We start from the raw sequence: 25,023 nt of genomic DNA on the forward strand, positions 1-25,023 counted from the left end.
TCTTTAGGCGGGAGGGGGCAGACGTCAGAGAAGTGTCGGGGTTGGGCAAGCCCTCAGGGAGGACCCTGTTGAGCTGCCCCAAGACACTGACGAGGTGACCCAGAGAGTGAGCATTCAAGGCAGAACCCAGGCCTCCTACAAGATCTCTGCTTATCCCACCACAGCCAGCCAGAAGCAACTTGGCAGAGACATGCAGCGTCGCCAGGAGGTGGTGGGCTCAGCACAAAGGGCCCTCCAGAGCGGGACCCAGATGAGCTGCCCGGCTTCCCCACCTCTACCTCCTCCTCTGCAGAACAGGGTCTATGCAGGGTTGTGAAGACCAGCCCAGGCCGCGGGGCACCCCCAGGACCAGGAGGCGTGGGAGGGGCACTCACCTCGAAGATGAGCAGGATGCGCGTGTCACGCAGAATGCGCTCCAATGGGCAGTCCTTCATGTAGCCTGAGCCCCCGAAGACCTGCAGCGCCTCACTCACACACTGCCAGGCGCCCTCAGAGCTGAACACCTGCCATGCACCCAGGCAAGGTCAGCATGGAGGAGAGGTGCCGAGGCCCTTCCTGAAGGGGACCACAGCCACCAGGGGCAGGCAGCTGGGGATGGAGTGGGAGACTTGGTGCGAAGAACCCGGCTTTGGAATGAGACCAACCCAGGTAGGAGCCCTGATTGTCACGGTCTCACTGGGTGGCCTAGGCCTTTCCTTCCTCGACCACACTGACCAGGTGTGGCTCCCCTGCCACCATGACTTTTCATACCTGGGAGTCTTCCTTAGGGTGGGAGGGCCCTCTCCACACTTCCACACCTGGGGAAACTCCTGTCCTTTCATCACCCACCGCAGATTCCACCTCCTCCTCTGGGAAGCCTGGCCCACTCCTGCCCAGCCCTGGTCGCCTGAGACTGGAGCTCTGTGGCTGGACACCGGGCCCTGTGTTGACGGCCTATGTGTCTGTCCACGTGAGAACACCCTGAGAGCAGAGACGCTGTCAGACTGGCTCTGGGCGTAGCTCTAGGAGAGGAGCTGCTGACGGGGCAGTGACTGTCAGAGGTGAGAGCGATGAGAGGGCGAGGCAGACGAGGACGGCGGAAGCACAGCCCTCAGGAGACCACAGAGACCCAGAACGACAGTAAAGCCACCTGCGGTCCCACAGCAGCCAGCCACACTCTCCTCCCGACACCAGAATGCCACTGCTCTAAGCTGCCGTACCTCTCACCATTTCTCTCAAGAGTTTAACTCCAGAGACCAGTTTAAAAATAACGATGGGGGGGCTGGCCCCGTGGCCGAGTGGTTAAGTTCGCGCGCTCCGCTGCAGGCGGCCCAGTGTTTCGTTGGTTCGAATCCTGGGCGCGGACATGGCACTGCTCATCAAACCACGCTGAGGCAGCGTCCCACATGCCACAACTAGAAGAACCCACAACGAAGAATATACAACTATGTACCGGGGGGCTTTGGGGAGAAAAAGGAAAAAAAATAAAATAAAATCTTTAAAAAAAAAAAAAATAACGATGGGTACCAACACAGGATTGCCGTCTTTTATATTACAGCTAAAAAATGACACTTCCCCTAAAACAAAACAGAAGCACAGAAAACTAGATTTTACCTCAACAAACATAAAGGGAGGTTTTGATACCAAAAAGCAGGAAGGCCAGACACTCAGAATAAAAGACAGTCCTTCCCAAGAAGGCCCAGCTGCTCTTTTACACGAACAGGAAGTTATAGCACACCACCTGCATGTTCTCCTTTCACTGTCGACTGGTAACCAGCTGGTGACAACTTAGCACAAACTGCACTGGGAGGCGCTGACCTATAAACTGGCACTCAGCTGGGCACTGTCCTTTGCTGCTTCCCCCGTGCTATTCTGGTCTCCCCAGCTGTGTCCTAGAGCCGTGCCTGCACATGGTGGGTACAGCATGAATACTGGATCAATGATAAGCTGACCCATAAACTAACGAGAAGACGAAGATGGCAGGCGACACCGTGGGTCTGAAAGGCCGCAGCTGAGGACCGTTTCTCAGTCTCTCTAGCTGGGCTGGGCTCACCTTCACCATGGCAGCCTCGATGGAGCAGTCGGGAAACCCTGGCTGGTCCAGCATCCCTGCAGTGAGGTAGGCCATACTTTCCATTACGTAAGCCTTCTGGGCCATGAGGGCAAACTTCTCCTGGAGCATTCGGAGAGAAACACGAGACAATCCACATGTGCCAAGACCCAGATCTGTCAACCAGCAGAGACGGGAACGCAGCCCAAAGCCTCGGCACATGAGAGAAGTGCCCAGCACTCACAGAGGGGGCCACGCTGACCAGGGCCACATCCCATCTTCCTCCCGAGTCCCCGCAGGGGGACGCCCAGACAGACACAGAACGCACCCTCTGAAGGCCCGTGTGAAATCCATGGGCGCAGCCCTCCGAGCCTTCAGTACCTGAATTAACCCGAATTCACTGAGGCTCCTGTTGAACTGTTTCCTCACGCAGGCATATTCCGTGGTCATTTCTGAAGAAGAGCAAAGTTAGTAGAAAGAACACTTTGCTGGCTGTCCTAAGACGACTCCTAAGGCTCATCATCACCCTTCCAACACTTGGGGAGGAACTATGAGAAACGGGTCTGCTGAGACCAAATGCCCTGAGAGATGGAGCCCCCATTTCCAGCATATCTGGGTTGGAGGGACCATCCCCTCCCTGTGGTGCCTGCGGCAGTGGACACGAGCAGAAGCAGAGTCTGGAGTCAGACACAGGTTTGAATCTGGCACTTTTTTTTACCAGCTGGCAGCCTGGGCCAAGCAGCTTCACCTCCCTCCAAGTCCCACCACCTCACAGAGCTGCTGCAAAGATTACACGAGGGGCGGGGGTGAGGAGCCCAGCGCAGGGCTGACCCCTGGAAGCACCCTAGACACAAGTGGGGCAGGCTCACAGCTGTCACAGCTGTTCATCACCAAGGCAGGAGGGTGGCCTGTTTTGAAAACTTGGGCCTGTGGCTTCAAGGCATATGGTTGTGAATGTGTGCACCTCTGAAGGCGCCTGAGTGAACACAGTGGCCACCCCCGAGCGGGCAGAGCCCCATCTTCCTCCCCCTGCAGTCAGTGTTCTCCAGACACTTCACAGGCCGGATCCAAGTACAGACAGGTGCCAATGCTGGCTTAGAAGGTCGACAGGCAGCCACATTCACACATTTCTGGGCCTCGGGGTCTCATCAGAGGTTCTACGTCCTTTGGGGATAGGCTGACTATGAGAGCCCCCGTGAAGCTCTTGTAGAGTTTTCCAGATGGGGAAGCTAAGGCCCAGGGAGCTTCATGGCCTTGGGAGCATCACAGCAAACTGAGATGAGCCCTGAGCTTGGAGTCTGATGGGCTCAGCTTTTACCCCAGGTGCATGGCCTTGTGCCAATCACTCACCCTCTCTGAGCCTCAGTCTTGTCATCAATAAAATGGAGGTGAGAGCCTAAAACAAGGCCTCCCTACCCCCACCCTGCCCTGAACTCTGAGGAACTTCACAAGTACTCAGGGGTATGCCAGCCCGGGGTACCCCACCACTGGCAGCCAGGCCCCTCCCTCCCCTGCAGTCACCTCCACAAAGCTAAGGTGGCAATCACATTTCGTGCCCAACAAAAACCCTCTAGGGCTGTTTTAGGTTTACTGGCAAATGACAGTCCAGATTTCAGGTATCCCAAGAGAAAAAACATGGGGAAGATCCAGAGGCCAAGGGATCTGGGTTCCCAACCTGATCCCACTCCTGACCCACTTGCATAGAGCCATCTACAAAACGGGAATCTTGTGAGAATTAGCACTAATGTTTATTGGTGTCTGGCTCACATCTGGATGTTCCCTAAGAAGCTCTGCTCTGAGTGGTTAGACCAGCAACCCCCTTTGACCTCCGAGAGAACATCCACTCCCTCTGTCCTCTGACCCTCTGTGTGGGTAAAACAGAAGAATGTTGAAAGTGAAGACTAACCCTTTGGGGGAAGACCGAGTACATTCTTTGATCTAAACGGAAGCCCAAATCCTAAATTTCAGCTGGATCGTTTGTCCAGGTGGCCTGGCTCAGCACCAGCCTGCCCCAGGGACATGGCAGAGCCTTGGGGCTGGAGTAGGGGCAGCAGGGGCAAGACTGTGCCACAAAGGGCTCCTGTCCCCAACTCACCTACCGATCAATTTCTTGAGCATCCCGGCCACGGCACTGCCCATGCTGAACCGCCCGCTGTTGAGGATATTCATGGCCACCTGCAGGGAGAGCGGAGACTCATGGAAATCCACGCCCTAGGCGTCCTGCTTGCCCCTGCTGTGCTGGGAAAAGCCCAAGGGCCCTGGAAGACCAGAGGTGACAGTCTACAACACTGCCTGGTTATTTTCACCACGTTTCTTGAAAATAAACGGCGGGTCTCTAGAGAATTCTGTGTCAGCATCTGGGCCGAGTTAATCATCCTGCTAATCCTCACTGGGCCAGGAGAGTGCACAGTCCTAGTGTTTCAAAACAAGTTGACTCAATCACTGCAATGGCTCTCAGGAACATCCTTGGAGTCATCCCTCCAAAAGGCAATGATAATCTTATTCCAAAAGAAGAGGTCAATTCTCTTAGTCTGTAGGGGAAGGGAACAGAAACTCAAGACTTACTGGGTAGAGCTACAAGCTACTTAGACTTTCCCAACAATGCTTCAGCATCAGGATCCTCATTTTACAGATGAAGAAGCTGAGGTTCAGAGTGGTGAGGTGACTCTCCCAAGGTCACACAGCAAGCACCTGTCTGACATCTAGACCTGCGCTCTCGCCACTGAACCAGCCCCTCACACAACACACTCCTCCCCCACCAAATCCCTACAATCCTGACACCTGCTAGGAGTGACAGGGCTCCTCTCCTCTTTCCCAGTCCTCCCTCCCTACCTACTGCAGACAGAGAGCAGCTGCTGAGGAGCACGGCCCACACCTGTCTACACACTGCTTCCTTACTAGACTATCTAGATTCATGGAGCTTCTCCTTACACACCCAAAGGGGCAGAGAGACAAAGAGCTGACGAGGCAGCAGGGTGTCAGTGGTGTGACTGAAGAGGGGGACACAAGTCCAGTGGGGATGGCTGCGTGTGTGTTTCTTTTGGTGTGGGAGGAGGGGATGTTGGGCAGCAAAGGCTCCCAGGGAGCCCCTGAGCTGGGTCTACCAGACCACCCAGGGAAGAGCACCCCAGGCACAGGACCAACACGTGGCCCCCCCATGAGCCTCTCACAGGAGAGCGTAGCCTGCCCAGCCTGTGCTCAAGCCCGTGCTGCCCAGTTAGGAGGCCTCAGAGGAGGGCTGGGGTCTGAGGGCAGAATGCAGCCTGTGAGCTCCAGTTTTCCTAGAAGCCCAACTTCAGCTGCTTTTTACTGAAGGCTTGCCCATGTGAGACTTGGATTAAACATGCAACTGAATTTGAACTCATGATGACCTGTTAACCTGAAGAGATCTCTTAACACAGATCCTGTGGGGTTGAGAGACTGCAAACTGCCCCAGCTACTGGCAAGGGCAAGCGCTGATTCCAGCTGCTCAGCTGCACGGTCAGGAGACATGGTGAACAAGGCCGCACGCACCCTGGTGTCAGGCCAGCGCCGGCACTGAACGGTGGAGGGGGCCTGGTATAGCCCATCACAGTGTGACACTCAGATCCTCCGCCCGGGTCCTCTGACCTCTAGCTTCAGACTTCCTGCGACTCAGGACATGGGAGGACACTGGCCTCTCTAGACCTGCCTGGCTGTGAAGAGGAACTAAATTCTCCCGCCTCTATTCCCTCTTCCCAAATGGGCTTTCAAAACCAAGCTCACAGTTGTATGAACAAATCCACTTCACAGCCCCTTCAGAGTTTATTCTTAACCTCATTAAAAAAAAAAGAAGGAAAAAAGGTTTTGACAGTAGGTCTCATTCCCCAGAGGCTCAAAGACCTACTAGGTTTAGCACCATCTGAAGAGCAGCTTGTGAGCTCCAACATTAATCGTCCTCCTTCCCCCGGAGTCCTCTCCTCCGGCCTCCTCGACACTTGGATGCTTCGTCACCGCCTCCATCGCGGAACAGCTTCCTCCTAGAATTTCCACAACCACCCTCTGGACTGCAGTTTGCCCAGACCAAGATACGATGCATTCCTTCCGCAGCCTGTCAGTGAACTGCCTGTGCGCCTTCAGAGGTCTGACTGCCGATAAACCTCTGACTCCCCAGAGGAAGCAGCTTTACTTGACCTCACATCAGCCACTCAATTTTCGCCCAGCCTGTGATCACTCCATGACATCTAGAATAACCTCGAGTGTATCAACTTCTTAGTATTTAAGTTAACTGGCAAGCAATCCTACTAATAACAAAAAAAAGGGCTTTAGAAATCTATTTTCTTTTGCATATTAAAACAGTCATTTTTCACCTAACACAATGGAAAAAAATTTTTTTAATGCAGTGTTGGGAAGGACTGGGGAAGAGGCACCAGCCCCCAGTGCTGGAGGGAGGACACGGATCCACCTTCCCAGCAGGCACCTTGGCAACACGAGTCAAGAACCCTCTGGCCCGGTAGTTTTAGTGGTGGTGTTGAAACTCAGGAAACAATGAGACAAGTGTGCAAAGATATGTACAAGGATAGATGCCTCACAATGAAGTTCTGAGCAGAGAAGAACTGAGAATAGTGTTAAGTGCCCGATCCCAGGAACCTGGTAACATTCATTGTGGCATCACCACACAAAGAAATATGATACCGCATTAAACATTAGTAATATACACTCAGTAGCATGAAGAGATTATTAGGATTTATTGATAAGTGAAAAAATGAAGGCTATATTACACATACTAAACATTTAAGTGATGTATACTCTTAAAAGATCTAGAAAACTAAGTACACCAAAACGTGAACAGTGAATGGCTACTGGCTTGGGGACAGCTTCAGGTGATTTCACTTTTCTCTGTCTATATTCACTAATTTGTGTGTAACATCTGGGTTACACAAATAATAATCAAACGTATCACTGCAAAGACTGTTTCCTTGTTTGTCTTTCTACCTCTCCAATCCTCTGTTCCACAGTCACTGAGCAGCCAGTGACAGGAGCTTTGGCTGATGGTGTTTATCTGACTCTCAAGACACCCAGGAGGGGAGGAAGGTATTGCTTTGATCCCTGCTTCACAGCAGGTGGGGGTGCCGTGAAGATATTACCCAGGCCATCCAGTAAATTAGGGCAGGCCAACAATAAAAAGACAGCCTAATTTAAAAATGGGCAAAGGATCTGAAAAGACATTTCTCCAAAGAAGATATACAAATGGCTAACAAGCACATGAAAAGATGCTCAACACGATTGGTCATTAGGGAAATACAAACGAACCACAGTGACACCACTTCACACCCACTGAGATGGCTCTAATTTTAAAAACGGACAGTAACAAGTGTCAGTGTCACTGAGCGGGTGGAGAAACTGGAGCCCTCACATACTGCTGGTGGGAACGGAAAGCGGTGCAGCCACTGGGGAACAGTCTGGCAATTCCTCACAAACTTAAACATGCGGTCATCATTCGACCCAGTAATTCCACTTCTGGACCTATATCCAAAAGAACTGAAAATGTATTTTCACACAAAATATGTACATGAATGTTCATAGCAGCGTTACTGATAATGGCCAAAAAGTGGAAACATCCCAAATATCCATCAGGTGATGAACGGATCAACGAAATGCAGTCTACCACACAATGGAATATTACTCAGCCACAGAACGGAATGACAAGCTACAACTTGGATGAGCCTTAAAAACACTGTGCTACACGAAAGAAGCCAAACACAAAAGACCACAAAGGGGTCCACTGATGCGAAATGTTCAAAACAGGCAAATTCATAGAAACAGAAAGTAAAACAGCAGTTGCCAAGGGATGGGGGGCAGGGAACTGAGCAGGTATGGCATTTCTTTCCTGGGCGATGGAAATGTACTCGAATTAGACCATGGTGATGACTGCAGGACATAGTGAATACACTAAAAGCCACTGAAGTATACCTTTGCAAACGGTGAACTTTATGTTAGGTGAATTAACTGTTAACAAAACAAATAATAAACCTCACTCCAAGAAAGAAAAATCAGAGCAGGGACTCAGGACCCAGGGCTGTGCATTCAGAGACCTGAGCTTCTCCAGTGCCTGCTGGCCTGCTTTCTCGCACTCGCTGGAGAGAGGAAGCCTGTCCCCACTCAAGGCAAATGAAGCCTCATACTTGCTGACTCCCCAGTGGAGAGCCACGCACGGTCCCCTGCAAGCACAGGCTGGTCGGCTACAAGTAGGGGAGGGACAGAAAGCTGGGGGCCCACAACCACACCACAAAACTGCACAGCACTCGCAGTGGCTGCTGGCAACTCACCTTAAACCCACCTCCGACTTCTCCAAGGACGTTTTCCACGGGCACCCTGGTGTTTTCAAAATGGACTTCACAAGCTGAAACACACACAAGTGAGGGCCTTAGCTGACAACGCGAACCACGCTGCACTTGACCCGCAGGCACGCAATGCGACTCCTTCATTCACTCACTCTCCATCTACTGACAGGACAACACAGAAAGACACGGTCCCGTCCATGTGGAGCTCATACTTTGGTTGGGGAGGGAAACTAGAAACGAGATGATGTAATATTGTGGTAAGGGCCATGGAAGAAATAAATATGGCCTGGTGAGACAAATGGAGGCTGGAGGACAGCAGATAACAATACCTTTACTAAGGGTATACATCAGATTTTTCTAAGATGAAGTCTGAAGGATGAGAAAGACCCAGAGACAGAGCAACGAGGCCGGGTGGCATGGCACTGCCTAAGGTCCCTGTGCTGGACGGAAAGGGAAGATCAGTCCCACTGAACTCTACCTTACCACAACCACAGCCTGCCCTGGCTCTGCGGGAGGAGCAGCCTGCCTTCCTCCGCCCAATGGGTTTGGCCATGTGACTTGCTGAGGCCTGCGGCCTCCCCTGTGCTGACACAACCTGGCCCGGCCCTCGGGCTCTTACGATCTGCTGTAAAAAGCAGCCCCAGCTCAGTACCAAGTACACACCAGCAGACCTGAACGCAGCCCCCAGCCTGAAGCAGACTGCCCCAGACAGCCGTGGCCCGTTAGAGGGAACAAATGCCGACTTCTGGGGAGGTTTCTCAGACAGGGTTATGGCAGGGATGGACGACGAGCAGACCTTAAAGTGAGGAAGCGCGTGCGCGCTGGAGGCGGCCAAGGTCAGTGTGAGTGAGCAGCAGTCAGAACCAGCGTGGCAGGGGCGAGGGCAGGCAGGGAAGGGACAGGGGCTTCTGCACTGTGTTTTCTGTAACAGCATGTTTTTGTATATAACACAGCGGCTCCCAGCAACTTCCACTGGAGAAAAGGGAGGCCTGGGACAGAGGGCCATGGTTCGAGGAGCCAAGCAGCAGCCAAGCCAAGTGTGGGCAACCAGGGGTCTGCTGACCTTTCATTCTACTATTACAACGTGTTCAAATAGCCTGGTTGTGAAACACAGTGAAATTTCCATCTCTCTGGCCTATTTCCGGCTGTGAGGCCAGGCCCTTCTCTTAATAACTCTCGTTCCTTCACGGGCTGCTGGGTATGGGGAGGGCCCTGCCCCTCTCTGATCTCATCTTGTGCCACTTGACCACCCCTCACAGGCCACTGCACAATCCCAGTGGGCACCACCTACCCAGACCTCAGTGTGGACAGTGGCCCCACAGTAGTGCATGGCAGCAACCCTGCTCCCTCCCTCCACCTCAGGCACTCTGGCCACCTTTTCCCCAACAGCACACCAAGCTGTTTCTCTCTCAGGCCTTATAGTACACTCCTTTCTCTCCTGGAACACTCTGAGTCCGTCCTCAGCAGGCCGCACTGGGTGTAAAGTGAACGTCCTACCAGCAGCAGCTAACACTGCTGTGCTTCCACATGCCCTACACAAGTCCTAACACTCCCTTCTCACGTCTCCCTCACAAGGTGGGTTCTCTTATCACCCCTTCCCTTTAGGTGGGAAACAAGCACAGGGAAATAAACTAGCTTGTTCAAGGTCACACAGCTTCTAAGTGGCAGAGCCAGGTTAGAGCTGGGGGCCCTCTGACCCCCAAGGCTAAGCAGATGTCGTGGCAGACAGCGCCATCCAGAACCAGGGTCACCAAAGCAAAGGTGGCAAACAAGTGGGTTGGGAGGGGCCAAGTGTGGCACATGCCCCCTTGAAGCACAGACACTCTATGATCTGAACCAGGAGACCCACGAGGGAGAGTCTTCTGAGGACTCCACGGCAGCACTGGGCGGGTTGAGAGCTAGAGGACACCAGCCTCAGTGAATCAACTGCTGACCAGGGGGCTACAGGTGGGCTGGGCGGGTAAAAGGGAGAGCGAGCAGGAGGACAAGGTTCCAGGCAGGGAAGACGGGGTATCCTGTAATGGAGCACTTACCGAGGACAGCCCACTGTCCTTCTCACTGTCCACCACCGCCTCCCTCACAGGGCTGAGAGCTCTATGACATTGTAATTATTTTACCTTGAAATCACCAATGCTCAATATGTCACTGTGGCATTCTTTCTTTATTTTTTTCTGAGGAAGATTGGCCCTGAACCAACATCTGTTGCCAGTCTTCCTCGTTTGGCTTCAGGAAGATTGTCACTGAGCTAACATCTGTGCCAAACTTTCTCTATTTTATATGGGATGCTGCCACAGCATGGCTTGATAAGCAGCGCTAGGTCTGCACCTGGGATCTGAACCTGCAAACCCCAGACTGCTGAAGCGGAGCACGAACTTAACCACTAGACCACCGAGCTGGCCCCTCACTGTGGCGTTCTTAATTTGATTTTGTTAAAACGCTTAAGTGGAACCAAAACTATTTAAATCTCATTTTATCTTGATACTTCTTTGCAGCTAAAGGGTCTCTTTCCCTCCCTCCCTCCTTCTCTCCTACACACACACACGTGCTACTTACTGTCGGAGCCACGGATGCCTAACTTATCTTCAGGTTTCCCGTTAGTGACTCCACCGAAGTCCCTCTCTACTATGAATGCTGTAATTTTGTCCTTTACTGAGTTGTCAGAATCAACAATGCTGGTCTTTGCAAAAACAGTAAAAATATTGGCCCGTGCTCCATTGGTGATCCAGACCTAAGGAAAGGAAGCAAAAGGGCTTTGTAGGAAACCAAACAATCGTGGGCCACCTCTCAGCAACATCTTTGCCACAAGACACTTCGGCTGCCTGTCAAACTTCGGGCCATGATGTAAGCCTTTGGCTCTGAGGAAGCCAGGGCTGTGCGAACAGAAGACGGGGCTCAGCCCAGTCTCCCAGAGCAAGGACTGTCGCAGGAGACACAGGTGGCCTGGGGTGTGTGCTTGTGCATAGAAGAGCAGCCAACGGTACCAAGACAGCCCAGGTCTAGCACGGAACAACCGGGTTTCCTCAAGAAAGGGGAGTGAGGGTGGGAAGGAGGCAGAAAGGAGAAAGGCGGGGAAGGAAGAGGGAGAGGGAGAAATCAAGAGACTTCTCAACAAACTACCACGTACAGAACTTACTTGGGTCTTGATTCAAGCAAATTGTTTGAAAAACAAAACGGTACAAGACAATCAGAAATTTGAATGCTACCTAGATAGTAAGAAATTATTATCCACTTTTTAAATGTAGTAATGGTATTGTGACTTTGTTTTTTAATAGTCCTATCCTGTAGAGATACGTGCCAAAACCATTATGGATGCAAGCCAGGAGTGGTGATGCTGACAGAAGAAACAGGACTGGCTGTGAGCTAACAACTGCTGAAGCTGGGCGACGGGTTAAGTGGGAGCTCGTCACACTAAACTTTTGTATGTTTCAAAACCTGTGTAATAAAAAAATTAAACAACAAACATAGAGAGCAGCTCAAGGTGGTAGCTGGTACTATGGAAGCATGCAGACTGTAGAGCCAGAAGGCCTGGGTTCCAATCCAGGCTCTGCCACTAAGCAGACATACAATGCTGGCAAGTCACTTAACCTCTCTGAACCAATTTCTTCTTCCAAAAAAGAGCAGCATCCACCCAACGGGTGGTCAAGGGATGATGTGTATGCCCTTTACGATCCCTGGTGCACAGACAGTGGTCAGTGTGTGGTGGCGCAGGTCATGACGGAGCCCCGAGGCGGCCCTGGAGGCCGTGGAGCCGTACCTTGGAGCCGTTGAGCACGTAGTGCTTCTTATCTTCACTTAGCGTGGCCCTGGTCTGGATGGAGGCAGCATCACTCCCACTGCAAGGACAAAAATATGGAGGACAGTAATACTGGGAATGAAGAAGAATGGTTTTGAGGGCCCCAAAATAGAGACTTTTAGTAATTTAATACAGGAGTTGGCAAATTTTAAAATAAAGGGCCAGATGATAAATATATTCAGCCTTGCAAACTATAGAAGTATGTCCCAACTCAACTCTGCCAATTGTGGCATGAAGGCAGCCACAGACAATTTGTAAACAAATGGGCATGCTCCAGAAAAGCTTTATTTACAAAAACAGGTGGCAGGCTAGACTTGGCCAACACCTGCTTTATCAGATCAGGTAAAAAAGTGGCAGTGAGGGGCTGGCCCCATGGCCGAGTGGTTAAGTTTGCGGGCTCCGCTTCGGCGGCCCAGGGTTTCACCGGTTCGGATCCTGGGCACAGACATGGCACCACTCATCAGGCCATGCTGAGGCGGCATCCCACATGCCACAACTAGAAGGACCCACAACTAAAATATATAACCATGTACTGGGGGGATTTGTGGGAAAAAAGCAGAAAAAAAAAGATGATTGGCAACAGTTGTTAGCTCAGGGGCCAATCCTTAAAAAAAAACAAAAAGCGGCAGTGAAAACAACTCGGGTTTAGGTTTAAACACAGAAACGTGTGCTCAAAACAGGCTCATCTAAGCTCCTGTGAGGACGAGTTCAGGAGACGCCAGGTTCCCAAGGGTGGGGAAGCAGGATGGAGTTTGGACCACGTAGCAGCCTTGCCATCAGAAGTCCAGAGTCCTGCACCAGCCTTATGATGTCCTAGCTGTGTGACTGGGCTGATCACACAATCTCAATGAACCTCAGTTCCTCATCTGTAAAATGGAGACACCACCACTGGCCCTACACACTCTGAAAGTTGATTTGAAGCCTGAATGCATTATCGTATGGAAAGTTCTTGCAAATCACGAAAAAATTATTTAATGGTGCTGTCAGGCGTGTCATCTCACTTGTAAGTCTCACTGGGGCAGAGGAATAAAGATAAGAGAACTGGCAGGGCCAGCCCCGTGGCCGAGTGGTTAAGTTCGTGCACTCCGCTGCAGGCGACCCAGTGTTTCATCAGTTCGAATCCTGGGCGTGGACATGGCACCACTCATCAAGCCACGCTGAGGTGGCGTCCCACATGCCACAACTAGAAAGACCCACAACTAAGAATAAACAACTATGAAGATTTCAGGGAGGGAAGAAATAAGTCACCATCTATTCAACACAACCACAGTCCCATGTCCCAGTACACTCTGGAGGATGCCCCGGCTGCTGTCACGTGACTCCTCGCTGAGGGGCAGACCTGGCTGGCTCCGTCAGGCAGAAGGCAGCGATGTGCTCCCCAGATGCCAGTTTGGGCAGGTATTTGGCCTTCTGCGCCTCACTGCCGGCCAAGATGATCCCCTACACAAAACACACAGGCTGATTTCAGCTGCGGGGAGAAAAGAGTGTGAAACGTGCTTGCAGAACACAGCTCCTTCTGAAGAAAATACCTACTTTACACAAGAGCTCAGAGCTGGCACCCTCTGGTAAAAAATGGGGAGCTGCTGGGGAAAACGGGGAGCCAGGTGCCAGGGAGCCACCTCAAGTGGACACTCCAGGGCAGCCTGAGCCCAGAGAACCGACAGAGCTTTGGGTCAGACTTGGCAACCGTCATCGCAGCTCCTCCATTTCTGGGATGGGTGGCCAGGGGCAGGGATGTCCTTTCTCTGAGTCTCCATCTTATTACCTCCACACTGGGGATGACCCTACACAATGGAGGGGTGGTTTGGATGATAAAACATGAAGATGCAGGAGTGCCAGAGCCACATGTGGCATAAAGAAGGTGCTCAGTCAATGTCAGACTGTCCCACGCCCTCCTCAGTCAGTGCAGGTGGGTGAGTCCACTCTCCACGTGTGCGCTCAGGGTTGGGAGGCCGAGCAAGTTGCTCATTCAGCTCCCCTTAACATTTACCTTGAGCAAAAACCACCAAGTACTGTCACCAAGAGCTGTGTGACCCTAGATCTACCCTAACATGCTCTGAGCCCACCGGGGTGAGGAAAGCGTGGGCACAAACAGCAGGAGGACACACTCGGGCCCCCAGTGAGTAACACCGAGCTCAGGGGGCAGGCTCACTTCCAGCCCAAGGGGAAGGCAGGCCCCATAGCGGCAGGGGCATCTGACCTGGTCTCAAAGGATGGGTCAAAGGTGATGGGGACAGGAGGAGGATTCAAAGGGAAGGACCAGTGTGATCAAAGGGCTGTTGGCTTGTGTGAAGATTGAGCACCATATGGCATGGCTAGAGAGAGGACGTGCAGGAGGAAGGCACTGCAGGGCGAGGCTGCATGAGCAGGATGCGCCCTCCAACCCTGAGACAGCCAGCCCGTTCACTTCTTGGTAAAAATGAGCAAGTCTCCTGCCCTAATGCCACCATGTGACTCCAGAAGACCTGCAGATAGCACCACACAGACAGAAACCCCAGAAACTTGACCTTGAGGCCGATAGCCTGGTGTGCTGCCAGGGTCACGGCGATCGATGCGTCCAGGCTGATGATTTCCCCTAGCCGCGCGTACATGGTGTTGGAGAGGCCCAGGCCACCTAGAGAAGCAACAGACCAGCTTTACTTATGGTCTAGCCCCAAACTCCTCCAGGAAAGGCAAATGGCTTTATGGGTTTTTTCTGATTATAAAGTAATGCTACATCACCATTTAAAAAAAAAATCACAATAAAGGTATGAAGAAAACAAAAACTACCCATAAACTTATCACTCAGAGCATTTTTGTGTACATCTTTTCATACTTTTTCTAGGCATATAAGCATATACAGATACATATTTTTGAAATAAAAATATAATATTTAATACAAAAACATAAAAATACCTATACATACATAGAGTCATTTAACATGTTGTAAAGATGTCCTGTCACAGATACACATCTTTACAAACATAACAGCTGTCCAGTGTCCCACTCCCAGGATCTAGTGGACTCTAGGACGGGGTTTCTCCGCCTTGGCGCTACTGCCATTTTGGGACGGATCACACTTTGTCATGGGGACCGTCCTGTGCCCTGCAGGATGTTCAGCAGCATCCTGGGCTGCTACCCACTAAATGGCAGTAGTTCCTCCTCCCCCACAGTTGCAACAAGCAAAAACGTCTTTAGATATTGCCAAATGTCCCCTGGAGGGCAAAATCATGCCAGCTGGGAATCACAATTCTAGGAATAAAAAGACAAAAAGATTAAGAAAGCAGAAACTCCACTGAACTCGAGTATTCTGTGTTTCATCTTCAACTTCCAGAGGCGGTTGAGTGGCCTTATGTGCATCTTACAAATGACACACTGATGCCTACGGGCATGCGGCCGACACGCAGTAGAGCTGGGCCCTCCACTCAGGGGTATGGGCGATGACCCTGGAGCCAGCACGCAGCCCATCTGCAGAGGGCGCCATTCACACAAATGGAAGGGCGTCCCTGCAGGGGCGTGCAGTGGCCCAGCTGGGCCTGTAGTGCCCTGGGTTCAGTGACGGTACCAGGGGAAGGCCTGGGCTCTGCAGTAACCACCGCTTGCCTCTGTTTCAGTCCAAACATGTTTACTCATTTCATATACAGAAGGAGTCAGTTTCGTTTGTTAAAAAAACTTCTGATGCTTTCTCCTCAACCAAGTATCACTAAAATCATGGGGGGATGGCAATCACATGGGTACAGATGGCAGGTGGGTGGAGACTGCTGTGGGGGTAGGTTGAGAGGCAGGAGGGAGCCCCACACCAGCAGGCTGGGCAGCACGCAGGGTGCTGGGGGGAGCACGCAGGCTCAGCTGGTGGGAAGGCCACCACTTTCCAGGACAGCAGTTTCCAGTCTTTCGAATGCTCCAGACTGGGAAAACTTCCCTACAACTTTTTGGGCATGAACATAAGGTTGTTGCCCTAATTTCCCAAGGAAGGATAAGAAAAAAAGACAGAAAATGAAATGGCCCCAAATCATTACCATCTCATTTTCACGCCAGAGTGTAGGCTAGGAGACAGGAATAAGGATGGAGAGCTGTGCAACGTCACACTGCCACACTCCCCATCCATGCTGGCATAAAACACACGCAGATGCAAAAAGACATAGCCCAACTTCACACAGAAGGTGTTTCAGGGGAAAATTAAGTACTTTTCATCAGACCAGAAGTAATTTCAAAATGATCCTAAAAGGAAATACGTATTACTACCATCCTGGCTATTTTGAGCACCTTTCCTTGGCTAATTGTTTTCTCCAGGCACTTATTTTTTTGAGCTGATGACAGACCAATCACTTCTCTCTGGCTCCACCCCACCTTCCTTCTAGTCTAACATTCGAGGTGGCCCTCCTGTTACGGCACACAGTTCCTCGGTTGCCTGTGACTTACAACACCGACAAGTCTCAGATGTCTGGGAGGAGCTCAGTCCTCCCCTACCTTCCTACAGGCTGTGGATTTTTGTGAAGAGAAGCACAGGTGGCTCAGCTCCCCCTGCAGAGGTCTGTGCCACTATGCCCACCCCCAGGGGCAGCCCCACTGATTATTTTACGTATTCTGCAGAGATACGGGAATTCTTTTAAAAGTCTGGAAATGTGGTGGGAGGTATTTCATAGGATGACAAGTCAGATACATCTTTCAACAGCTTAAAACACTGCAATAAACATATACATAATCTACGATTTAACCTGATTAAAATATGCCTCAGAATCAAGAAAATCAGGCATCACACTAGTTTGTCCTAAATTTTCACATTTGGTCTCAGACTGGGACAGACTAGGTACCAGAGGAAACTTTTTCTACGTACATCGAGGGCCCCCCAGCCTTGGCTGCAGGAGGACAGCCTAACCTTAGTCTCTGGAGATGAACCAGGCAGGGAGACAGAACATCAAGAAAAGCTCCCGGCTTCTGCGACGGTCTGTTTAAAACCTAACTCACGACCTGGTGGGAAAATGCCCAAAATATTAAACCTCCAAATGACCAGCTCACAGCCAGGAAATGTGCCCAGCCCTTAAATCACCACCACCTACAGCTCTCCCCTGAACCCCTGGCCCTGAGCTGATCAAAGCTGGAAGCAGCCCCAGTAAAGGCCCAGGGGGAGGGCTCAGAGAGCAGTGGGTGCAGGGCAAAGGCTGCAGAGCCAAGAGCACACTTTTATCTCAAAAGGACCTGAGAGTAAAAATATATGGTATGTGCACATGCATGCCTGCACGCACATGACTATGTCCTGTTCTGATGAAACAGTTTCCATTCCTCGCCCCAACACGCACTTCTTGCTTGTCCCCTTAACCCCACAGAACGGGGATGACCACCTCTGCATTAGGTAAGAGAGACAAGCTGCAGTGATTGGCTAAGGGTAGTAAGGCAGAATTACACTGGGATTCCGGGGAGAAAGCCAAGGTCTTCACCTGGGGCTAAACATATCACTGCAATGCTGCAAGAATTACGCAGACAGTCCAAAGGATAAAGGGCCCTGTTCCAAGGTTCCGGCTTGTCGAATCTCCCATCTCAATGTGCCTTGTGCCCTATAGCTATACGCCTTACTCCTCCGCACCATGATGAGCAGCCATGCCTGGTGGGCTCCACCTGAGCTCTCCCCATTTGGTTACTCCTCCAACACAAAGTGCTCTTGGCTCTGGGGGAAAAGCCTCCGCCAGGGAGAACTAAGGGCTTCCCGGTGGAGATGACGCTGACATCAGCCAACTCGGCTTTGAGGTTACACACACTGCTCCTCCACTGCCCACAGGGACCCAGAGAGCACAGCCACCTTCAGGGTCCTTATCCACCTCAGACAAAGAGCGCAGAACTCAATAGCTCTTCCTGCTTAGAAGTCCCTTACCCAGTCCACATGCACTCACCAGCCAGCACCCCGTATTTAGCCAACAATGGGTGTTTTTGTTCATACCAGCAGTGTTACAGCTTGATCTTAAATACCTTTAAAGGCTACCTTTCCTGACCAGAGCGCTTTTTTGGACAAATATAGAAGGCTTTCTCAAGAGGCAACCAGTGGGTGGTGATCTCCTTTACTCACCATACTCTTCTGGGACTTGCATTCCAAAAAGCCCCAGGCTCTTCAACTTCTCTAAAGTTTCATGTGGAATTTTTCCCTCCTGGTCAATTTTTTGAGAGTCCACTGCCAGGAGGAAATATCTTGATTAAACAAACACAAGCTATGTTTATAAAAATAATAGCAAACACCAGTTTTTGCATAGGATACAACCCGAGTATCAGAAACTTCAAAACTGGAAATTGTCCAGTCATGGTCCATTCAGGATGTGCTCAATTTCACCTAATTAGCCCAGCAAGAATTGCGTTTTAAAAATACCAGTACCAAGTAATGTTCTGTTTCTTGATCTGGGTACCATTCACATGGGTTTATTCATTGCATAAAACTACAGCAAATTATACATTCATAAGATGTAAACTTTTCTGTAGGAATTTACTAAATTTGAAATTTTTTTTTATTACCAGTACCTTCTATAAAACTAGATAGTAAGCAACTCCCAGAACTGTCCTAAAATGTTCAGCTCGTCAGCCAAACTCTAGGCAATGCCTGGGCCGAGACTGACCCAGTGCTCAGAAACCACTCCTCTGTCACGACAGTCCACAGGCTCTGAGAACACTTTAGTCTGTTTATCACCAAGACTCATATTCATTAGCGTAAAACCGAACAATCACTAGCCTTAGGTCTTTAACTGCACACTTTTGCCTGAATCAAGTTAGAGTGCTTTTCAAAATTTTAACAAATTAAACTTCATCACTATCATACATTTTTAAAATCACCATAACCTACAATTATAAAATTTTTATACACTGCATCACTAATGAGAAATATGGATTCCTCAAAACGGAGTCTAAACCTTTCGTTTTTTATTTACTTTCACAATTTTACTGACACATATAATTAACAAACAATAAACTGCACACATTTCAAGAATATAATTTGTTGAGTTCCAACATCTGTTCACCCATAAAACCATCACTGCAATCAACCAAAAACATTTCCTTTTCCACAAAAAGGTTCCTTGTACTGCTCTGTGATCAATCCTTCCCTCCATCTCCAACCCTAGGCAACTACCAATTTCCTCTTTATCTATAGATTAGTTTCCATTTTTGAGCTTTATATAAATGGAATCAGGGGCCGGCCCGGTGGCACAGCGGTTAAATTCACACGTTCCGCTTCTCGAGGCCCAGGGTTCACTGGTTCGGATCCTGGGTGTGGACATGGCACAGCTTGGCAAGCCATGCTGTGGTAGGCATCCCACATATAAAGTAGAGGAAGATGGGCACGGATGTTAGCTCAGGGCCAGTCTTCCTCAGCAAAAAGAGGAGGATTGGCAGTAGTTAGCTCAGGACTAATCTTCCTCAAAAAAAAAAAAAAAACTATTTTAATAATAAGACAAAGATGGTCTTTGCCTTGTTAATTTCTAATTCTGTGTGTACAGGAGTTTTCCAGGGGCTACATGATACATAACACACATTAAATACAGAAATAGATATGAGAATCCAGCTGTCTTCTAATAAGCCAAATATTTTAAAAATTTGCAAAACTGTAAAATAATGCCACTCTTCACCACTTTTTATGGTTTTAGAAATATTTTTCATTAAAAATATTGTTTATGTGGGGCCAGCCCCATGGCCAAGTGGTTAAGTTTGAGCGTTCTGCTTCAGCAGCCCAGGGTTTTGCTGGTTTGGATCCTGGGCGCAGACATGGCACCGCTAATCAGGCCATGTTGAGGTGGCACCCCACATGCCACAACTAGAAGGACCCACAACTAAAAGTATACAACTATCTACTGGGGGGATTTGGGGAGAAAAAGAAAAAAGAAAAAAAGATTGGCATGTTGTTAGCTCAGGTGCCAATCTTTAAAAAAGAATATTGTTTACGTCATGTACCAGATTTATCATTATTTTTCAATGAAGTAATAAATGAACACAGCCTTTTTTAAATTTCGCAGTTTTAATTTCTAACAGGGCACATACTGGTAGACAACACCCACATGAACAAGAAGTCTTGGGGTCCTCAGTGTCGGAGGAGCACTACTGTCAGCCTCATCACTGAACTCCCAGTGGGCTCCCTTAGGTGGAGGCAGCTGCCTTTGCCGAGGGCAGGCTGACCACTGCAAGGGGGGACCCTGCAGGCTATAGGCTGCTGCTGGTCCACAACTACTCCTGGTTCATGATAAGCAAAGTACAGAAAATGAGAGTAAATCTTTAGAAAGATTTACAGCAATTTTACATTGTCACACAACCAAGCACATGATGGAATGGGCTCGTGTGTTCTCTGTCCTCAGCTTTTTTCCATTTCATCTTTCTATTGTTCATTTCTATTGTATTTTATAAAAGCGTCAGTCTGTGACAGTTTGGAAATGTTTAAAAGTGGTTTTTCACCATGGATACACTGAGAAGTACAAATAGCAATTGGGACGACCCTTAAAGCAAAATATCAATAGATACTACTTCTCCATGATCAGTGACACTCAAGAGAGTTTCCTCTATGGATATTACTTCTAATTCAAATACAAAAGCAATCACCCTTAAAATGGAAATTGGTAATGATAAATAATCATACATACCCTCTTCAGTGAAGAATTTTTCTACAGGTGCCACAAACTGGTTGATTTCATTAAGTTCCTCTTGGCCAACTTCTGGAAAGGGGAAAACTTCTTTCTAAAAATGATAAACATTTACCAAAAATTTAATTTTTAGCAACCTCCCATCGTGGTAATATCAGTCAAAAGGGAAGGAAAAAGAACTGCTAAATTCCATTTGGTGGGCAGGACATTATTCACTTAAGGAATTAGAAGACAAACCTCAGAGGGTGCTAAGGATGCAGGAATCCTACTTTGGACGCCACCATCTAGGTACATCCTTCTTCCCAGCTAAAGCAGGTTTAGTCCTGATTTTGATCAGCTTTCCTTATCAATAACAAGTTACGATGACTGTCCCACAAATAAATTTCGAAAGCCGTGGGTTCCGTCCCGGCTCTGCAGCTTGCTAACTGTGTGGCCTCAGCCAAATCCCTTCACCTCTCCACACTTCCATTTTCTCACCCATAATATGTAGGTAAGATTTACTCAAGGTCGTCGTAAGGATCTTGGAAGATAATGGATGTGCAAAAGCTCTTTACTAAAATTGTAAAAATTTTAATGGTTTTTTTTTTTGAGGAAGACTAGCCCTGGGCTAACATCTGCCACCAATCCTCCTCTTTTTGTTGAGGAACGCTGGCCCTGAGCTAACATCCGTGCCCATCTTCCTCCACTTTATATGTGGGACGCCTGACACAGCATGGGTTGCCAGGCGGTGCCATGTCCGTACCCGGGATCCGAACTGGCGAACCCTGGGCTGCCGAAGCGGAATTTGCAAACTCAACCGCTGCACCACCGGGCTGACCCCTAAAATTATAAAATTTTACGTTAGTTATTTTGTGAGTTCAAAGATGCTGCCACTGACAAGAGCATACCGTGATGACAAGGTCTGACATCTCACCAGGTTCTTGTCCATCCACACATTCCAGCCTCGAGCCCTCTGCTCGACGACATCTGCTACTTGTGCTGGTCATGCCAGGTAGCAGGGTCACGGGAGGAGGCCCAGTTACGAGGCTGATCAACCTGAATTCAGTCCAGGCTCTGCCACTTCTTACAGTGTGACTTGGGCAAGTGAACCTTTCTGTGTCAACTCTTCTTGTTATAGATGATACCTCAGAAGGTAGCTGTGAGGTTCAAAGCAGATAATGTGTCCCGGAACATGAAGTAACTGTAATTATTTGTGCCAGATACTGGCTCTGCTCTCGTATCCACCTCACAGCCTGGAAACCACTTAGCTTGAAGTCTCTGTCTCAAAGCGGTCAGTGAGTGGCCAATGTTTCTGACTGGCCCAGGATTCCCCACTGGGCCATCACTATATGTTGCTTGAAATCATCCTGCTGTGTCCTTACCCCTTCCGGCCTTTGGGGCTCCAGCTACCCCTCTGGCTGCCAATACGACATGACTATTTGGATTTGGACCCACAGCTGCTGAGAAGTGATGTCCCCTGGGAGCCCTGCCTCTCCTCACAGCACCTCTCACCAAATGACTCGAGAAAGGTCTTCAGAGCAGAGGAGTCCTCAATTTCCCCCTCCAGCCTCCCTATCTAATCAGCCACCAAAGCCTGCCCACTCTGGCAATACGCCCCCAAATGTTCTCTCCTCTCAGGCCCCAGGACTCCAGGCTTACAGGTGCCTCCCTGTCCAAAAGCGACAGTTGACTTAAAGGAATCCCTGCCTCAAGGCCATCCCTGGCCCTGCCCTCCAAGTGGTCTAGAAGAAAAATAGACCGAGACTCTCATCACTCTGCAGCCTCTCGGAACAAAGACAGAGCCTCAGCTGAATATACAAACCCATCTGGGTTTCATCTGGGCCTTGTGCAATGGATTGTGTTAGAGGAAGATTATTCTGGTACCAATGAGCACGCCAGATGAGAAGAGAACAGCCTGGCAACTAGCTGGCCTTCAACTATAGCCATAAGATCAGTGCTACAGGGAGAGAGAGGTCTCAAGTGCGTGCAGGAATGACTCTGTGGTAGCAATGTTCAAAAACTGAATGTAGTGTGGGCTTCAACTTCTACCAGCAGTTTTTAAATTTTTTAAAGCAATGGAACCTGTTTTTCAAATAAATCTAACGCAAAAACCAAATATGTGAAACAGATAACAGCCAAGCTGCTCTGATTGAGGCTGCGGATGGGGAGGTCACCCAAAAGCCTCCCACTCAGCTCCCCACTGGTCCCTGCAGTAATATGGGGGCACTTCATGAACAGCGAGCATCCAACAGAGAGCAGAGTAACAGCTACTGGCCCAGATGATCTTGAAGGGCTCTTTCTATTCTAAGCATCTCAGGTGACACATTCCTGCTCAAACCTCAGTGATGCTGGCCCAAATCAGAGCCACAGGGTAGAGGTGCTTAAAAGTGGTCAGATTCTAAATACAACCTGAAGGTAGAGGAAATCTGATTTGTAGTCAGATTAGATGTGGATTATGAGAATAAGAGGCATCAAAGGCGACTCCAGGTGTTTGGCCTGAACAAGTAGAACAGAGTGGCCACCATCTACGATAAAGAAGGCTGGTGGGAGGAACAGGATTGGGTGGGGAGACCAGGAGCTTGGTTTTGAATGTGGTTACTTTGAGATGTCTGTTAGACGTCTAAGTGGAGCTTTTGAGTAGAAAAGTAGTTATCAATAGTCTGGAGTTCAGGGGAGAAATCTGAGCTGGAGAAATAAATTTGAGTCATCAGGATATTGACACCATTTAAAGCCATGATACTAAATTAGATCAAAGGAAGGGTTGTAGACGAAAAGAAAAGTCTACAGACTGAGCCTTATAAAACTCCAACTCTGACTGGGCTAGTTAGAAACACTGGCCAATGTTTACAGGTTAAGGAGCCAAGAAGGAACCAGCAAAGGAGACTGAGAAGGATCAGTCAATGAAGTAAAGAGAAAAACCAGGAGAGAATGGTTTCTTACAAGCCAGGAGTGATGAACTGTGTCGAATGCCAATGACGGGTCAAGTAAGATGAAGAATGAGAACAGACCACTAGATCTGACAACATGGAGATCACAACTAACTTTCATGAGAGCAGTTTTAGTAGAATGTTAAGGACAAAAGCCTGACTGGTATGGGTTCAAGATGCAGCAGAGAGGGAACAACTGATGATGCAGATGAGAAAAAGAGAATTATTGAATGGATGCCCTTGAGTAGGTGAGAAGGCATGGGGTCTAGTGACGAGGTTGGCATTTGCTAGGAGTAGAGCGTTCATCCATAGTAGACCTTATGGGCACACATGCGGGAAGGAGGAGGTAAATGTGGTGGAAGTTCTCAGCTGGCTGCACTTATTTTTTCAATGAAACAAGAAGCAAAGTTGACAGTTGAGAGTGAGGATGGGAGAGGTGGTGCAAGAAGCTTGGAGAAATAAAAGCATGGAACATCTGTGTTCTTTCTTCACCAATGTGCTAGGAGGCATCATCACAGGATAGAGCACCACACAGCCCCAGGTTCCGGGAAAACTGGTTTCCCAAACTTTAAAACTCAGCTTCGCACTTCCTAGCAGGGCAAACCACTCTTAGTCTGAGTTTCAGTTTCTGCAACTGTAATGCCTGACAGATTAGAGGAATATTCTAAAGAGAAACCATGGAATAACTCCTTAAGTAGTAAAGTATCAGCCAACACTTCAGCCAAGTTCAAAGTACTTTACACAAATTTCTTCTTTGGTTTGCAGGCACCTTTAGGAGGGGGCAAGGACTGCTTCCACTATTTTGTAGATTAGCACACTGATGCACAGGAAAGCTAAGGGACTAGCCCAAGATTACAAGACTCGTAAGTGGGGAAGCCAACAGCAACTACCTACTCCGCTCTTTTTTGCATATGCACAGCACCTTACAGTTTAAAAAGCATTTCCACGCACTATATATCTCACTGGGGCTTACGACACATCTTTGAGGCAGAACACGTCACTTGAAGGGTGAAAGAACTGGGGCTCAAAGTCACAGAGCCAAGGTCAAATCCAGTCTTCCAACTATAAGAGGATAGGGAGTGCTTAACAACCAAGCTGTTACTGTTGGGTCACAGCTGGGTTACTACTAGTCTGTACGACCCGTGGAAGGGCTAAGGTGAGGAAGGCACCTTGGAGCCAGACTTCTAAGGAAGCTTAATGGCAAGGTGAGGCGCTGGGGCTGAGCTGTGGACGCCCAAGGGCCGCTGGAGGCTGAGAGAGGAGCGGCGTGGTCTGAGCTGTGTTTAGGAATCAGAGAAGAAGCCCCGCACAGCAGGGCGCCAGAACGCTGAACTGAGGGTTGCATCGCCTCGCCTAGAGCTTCCCAAATCGACCTGCCAAGAATTTGCTAGAATACTTGTCAAAACCA

The 25,023-nt window shown here is 49.4% G+C and overlaps 1 protein-coding gene across 1 annotated transcript in view; it reads right to left on the bottom strand.

Annotated features, from left to right (window-relative positions):
* The window catches only part of ACAD9 (acyl-CoA dehydrogenase family member 9), a 31,486-nt gene that overhangs the window by 6,077 nt on the left and 386 nt on the right, over nucleotides 1–25,023 (bottom strand). The window contains exons 2-12 of the mRNA XM_046683208.1: nucleotides 20,710–20,803; nucleotides 18,165–18,266; nucleotides 14,632–14,738; nucleotides 13,464–13,564; nucleotides 12,086–12,164; nucleotides 10,885–11,059; nucleotides 8,317–8,390; nucleotides 4,129–4,204; nucleotides 2,411–2,481; nucleotides 2,033–2,152; nucleotides 375–503 (exon numbers count right to left, since the gene is read on the bottom strand). Coding sequence (XP_046539164.1) covers nucleotides 375–503; nucleotides 2,033–2,152; nucleotides 2,411–2,481; nucleotides 4,129–4,204; nucleotides 8,317–8,390; nucleotides 10,885–11,059; nucleotides 12,086–12,164; nucleotides 13,464–13,564; nucleotides 14,632–14,738; nucleotides 18,165–18,266; nucleotides 20,710–20,803 — 1,128 coding nt within the window. The remainder of the gene's footprint in view (nucleotides 1–374; nucleotides 504–2,032; nucleotides 2,153–2,410; nucleotides 2,482–4,128; nucleotides 4,205–8,316; nucleotides 8,391–10,884; nucleotides 11,060–12,085; nucleotides 12,165–13,463; nucleotides 13,565–14,631; nucleotides 14,739–18,164; nucleotides 18,267–20,709; nucleotides 20,804–25,023) is intronic.

This window comes from Equus quagga, chromosome 1 (genome assembly GCF_021613505.1).
Source record: "Equus quagga isolate Etosha38 chromosome 1, UCLA_HA_Equagga_1.0, whole genome shotgun sequence".
NCBI classification, from domain to species: Eukaryota; Metazoa; Chordata; class Mammalia; order Perissodactyla; family Equidae; genus Equus; species Equus quagga.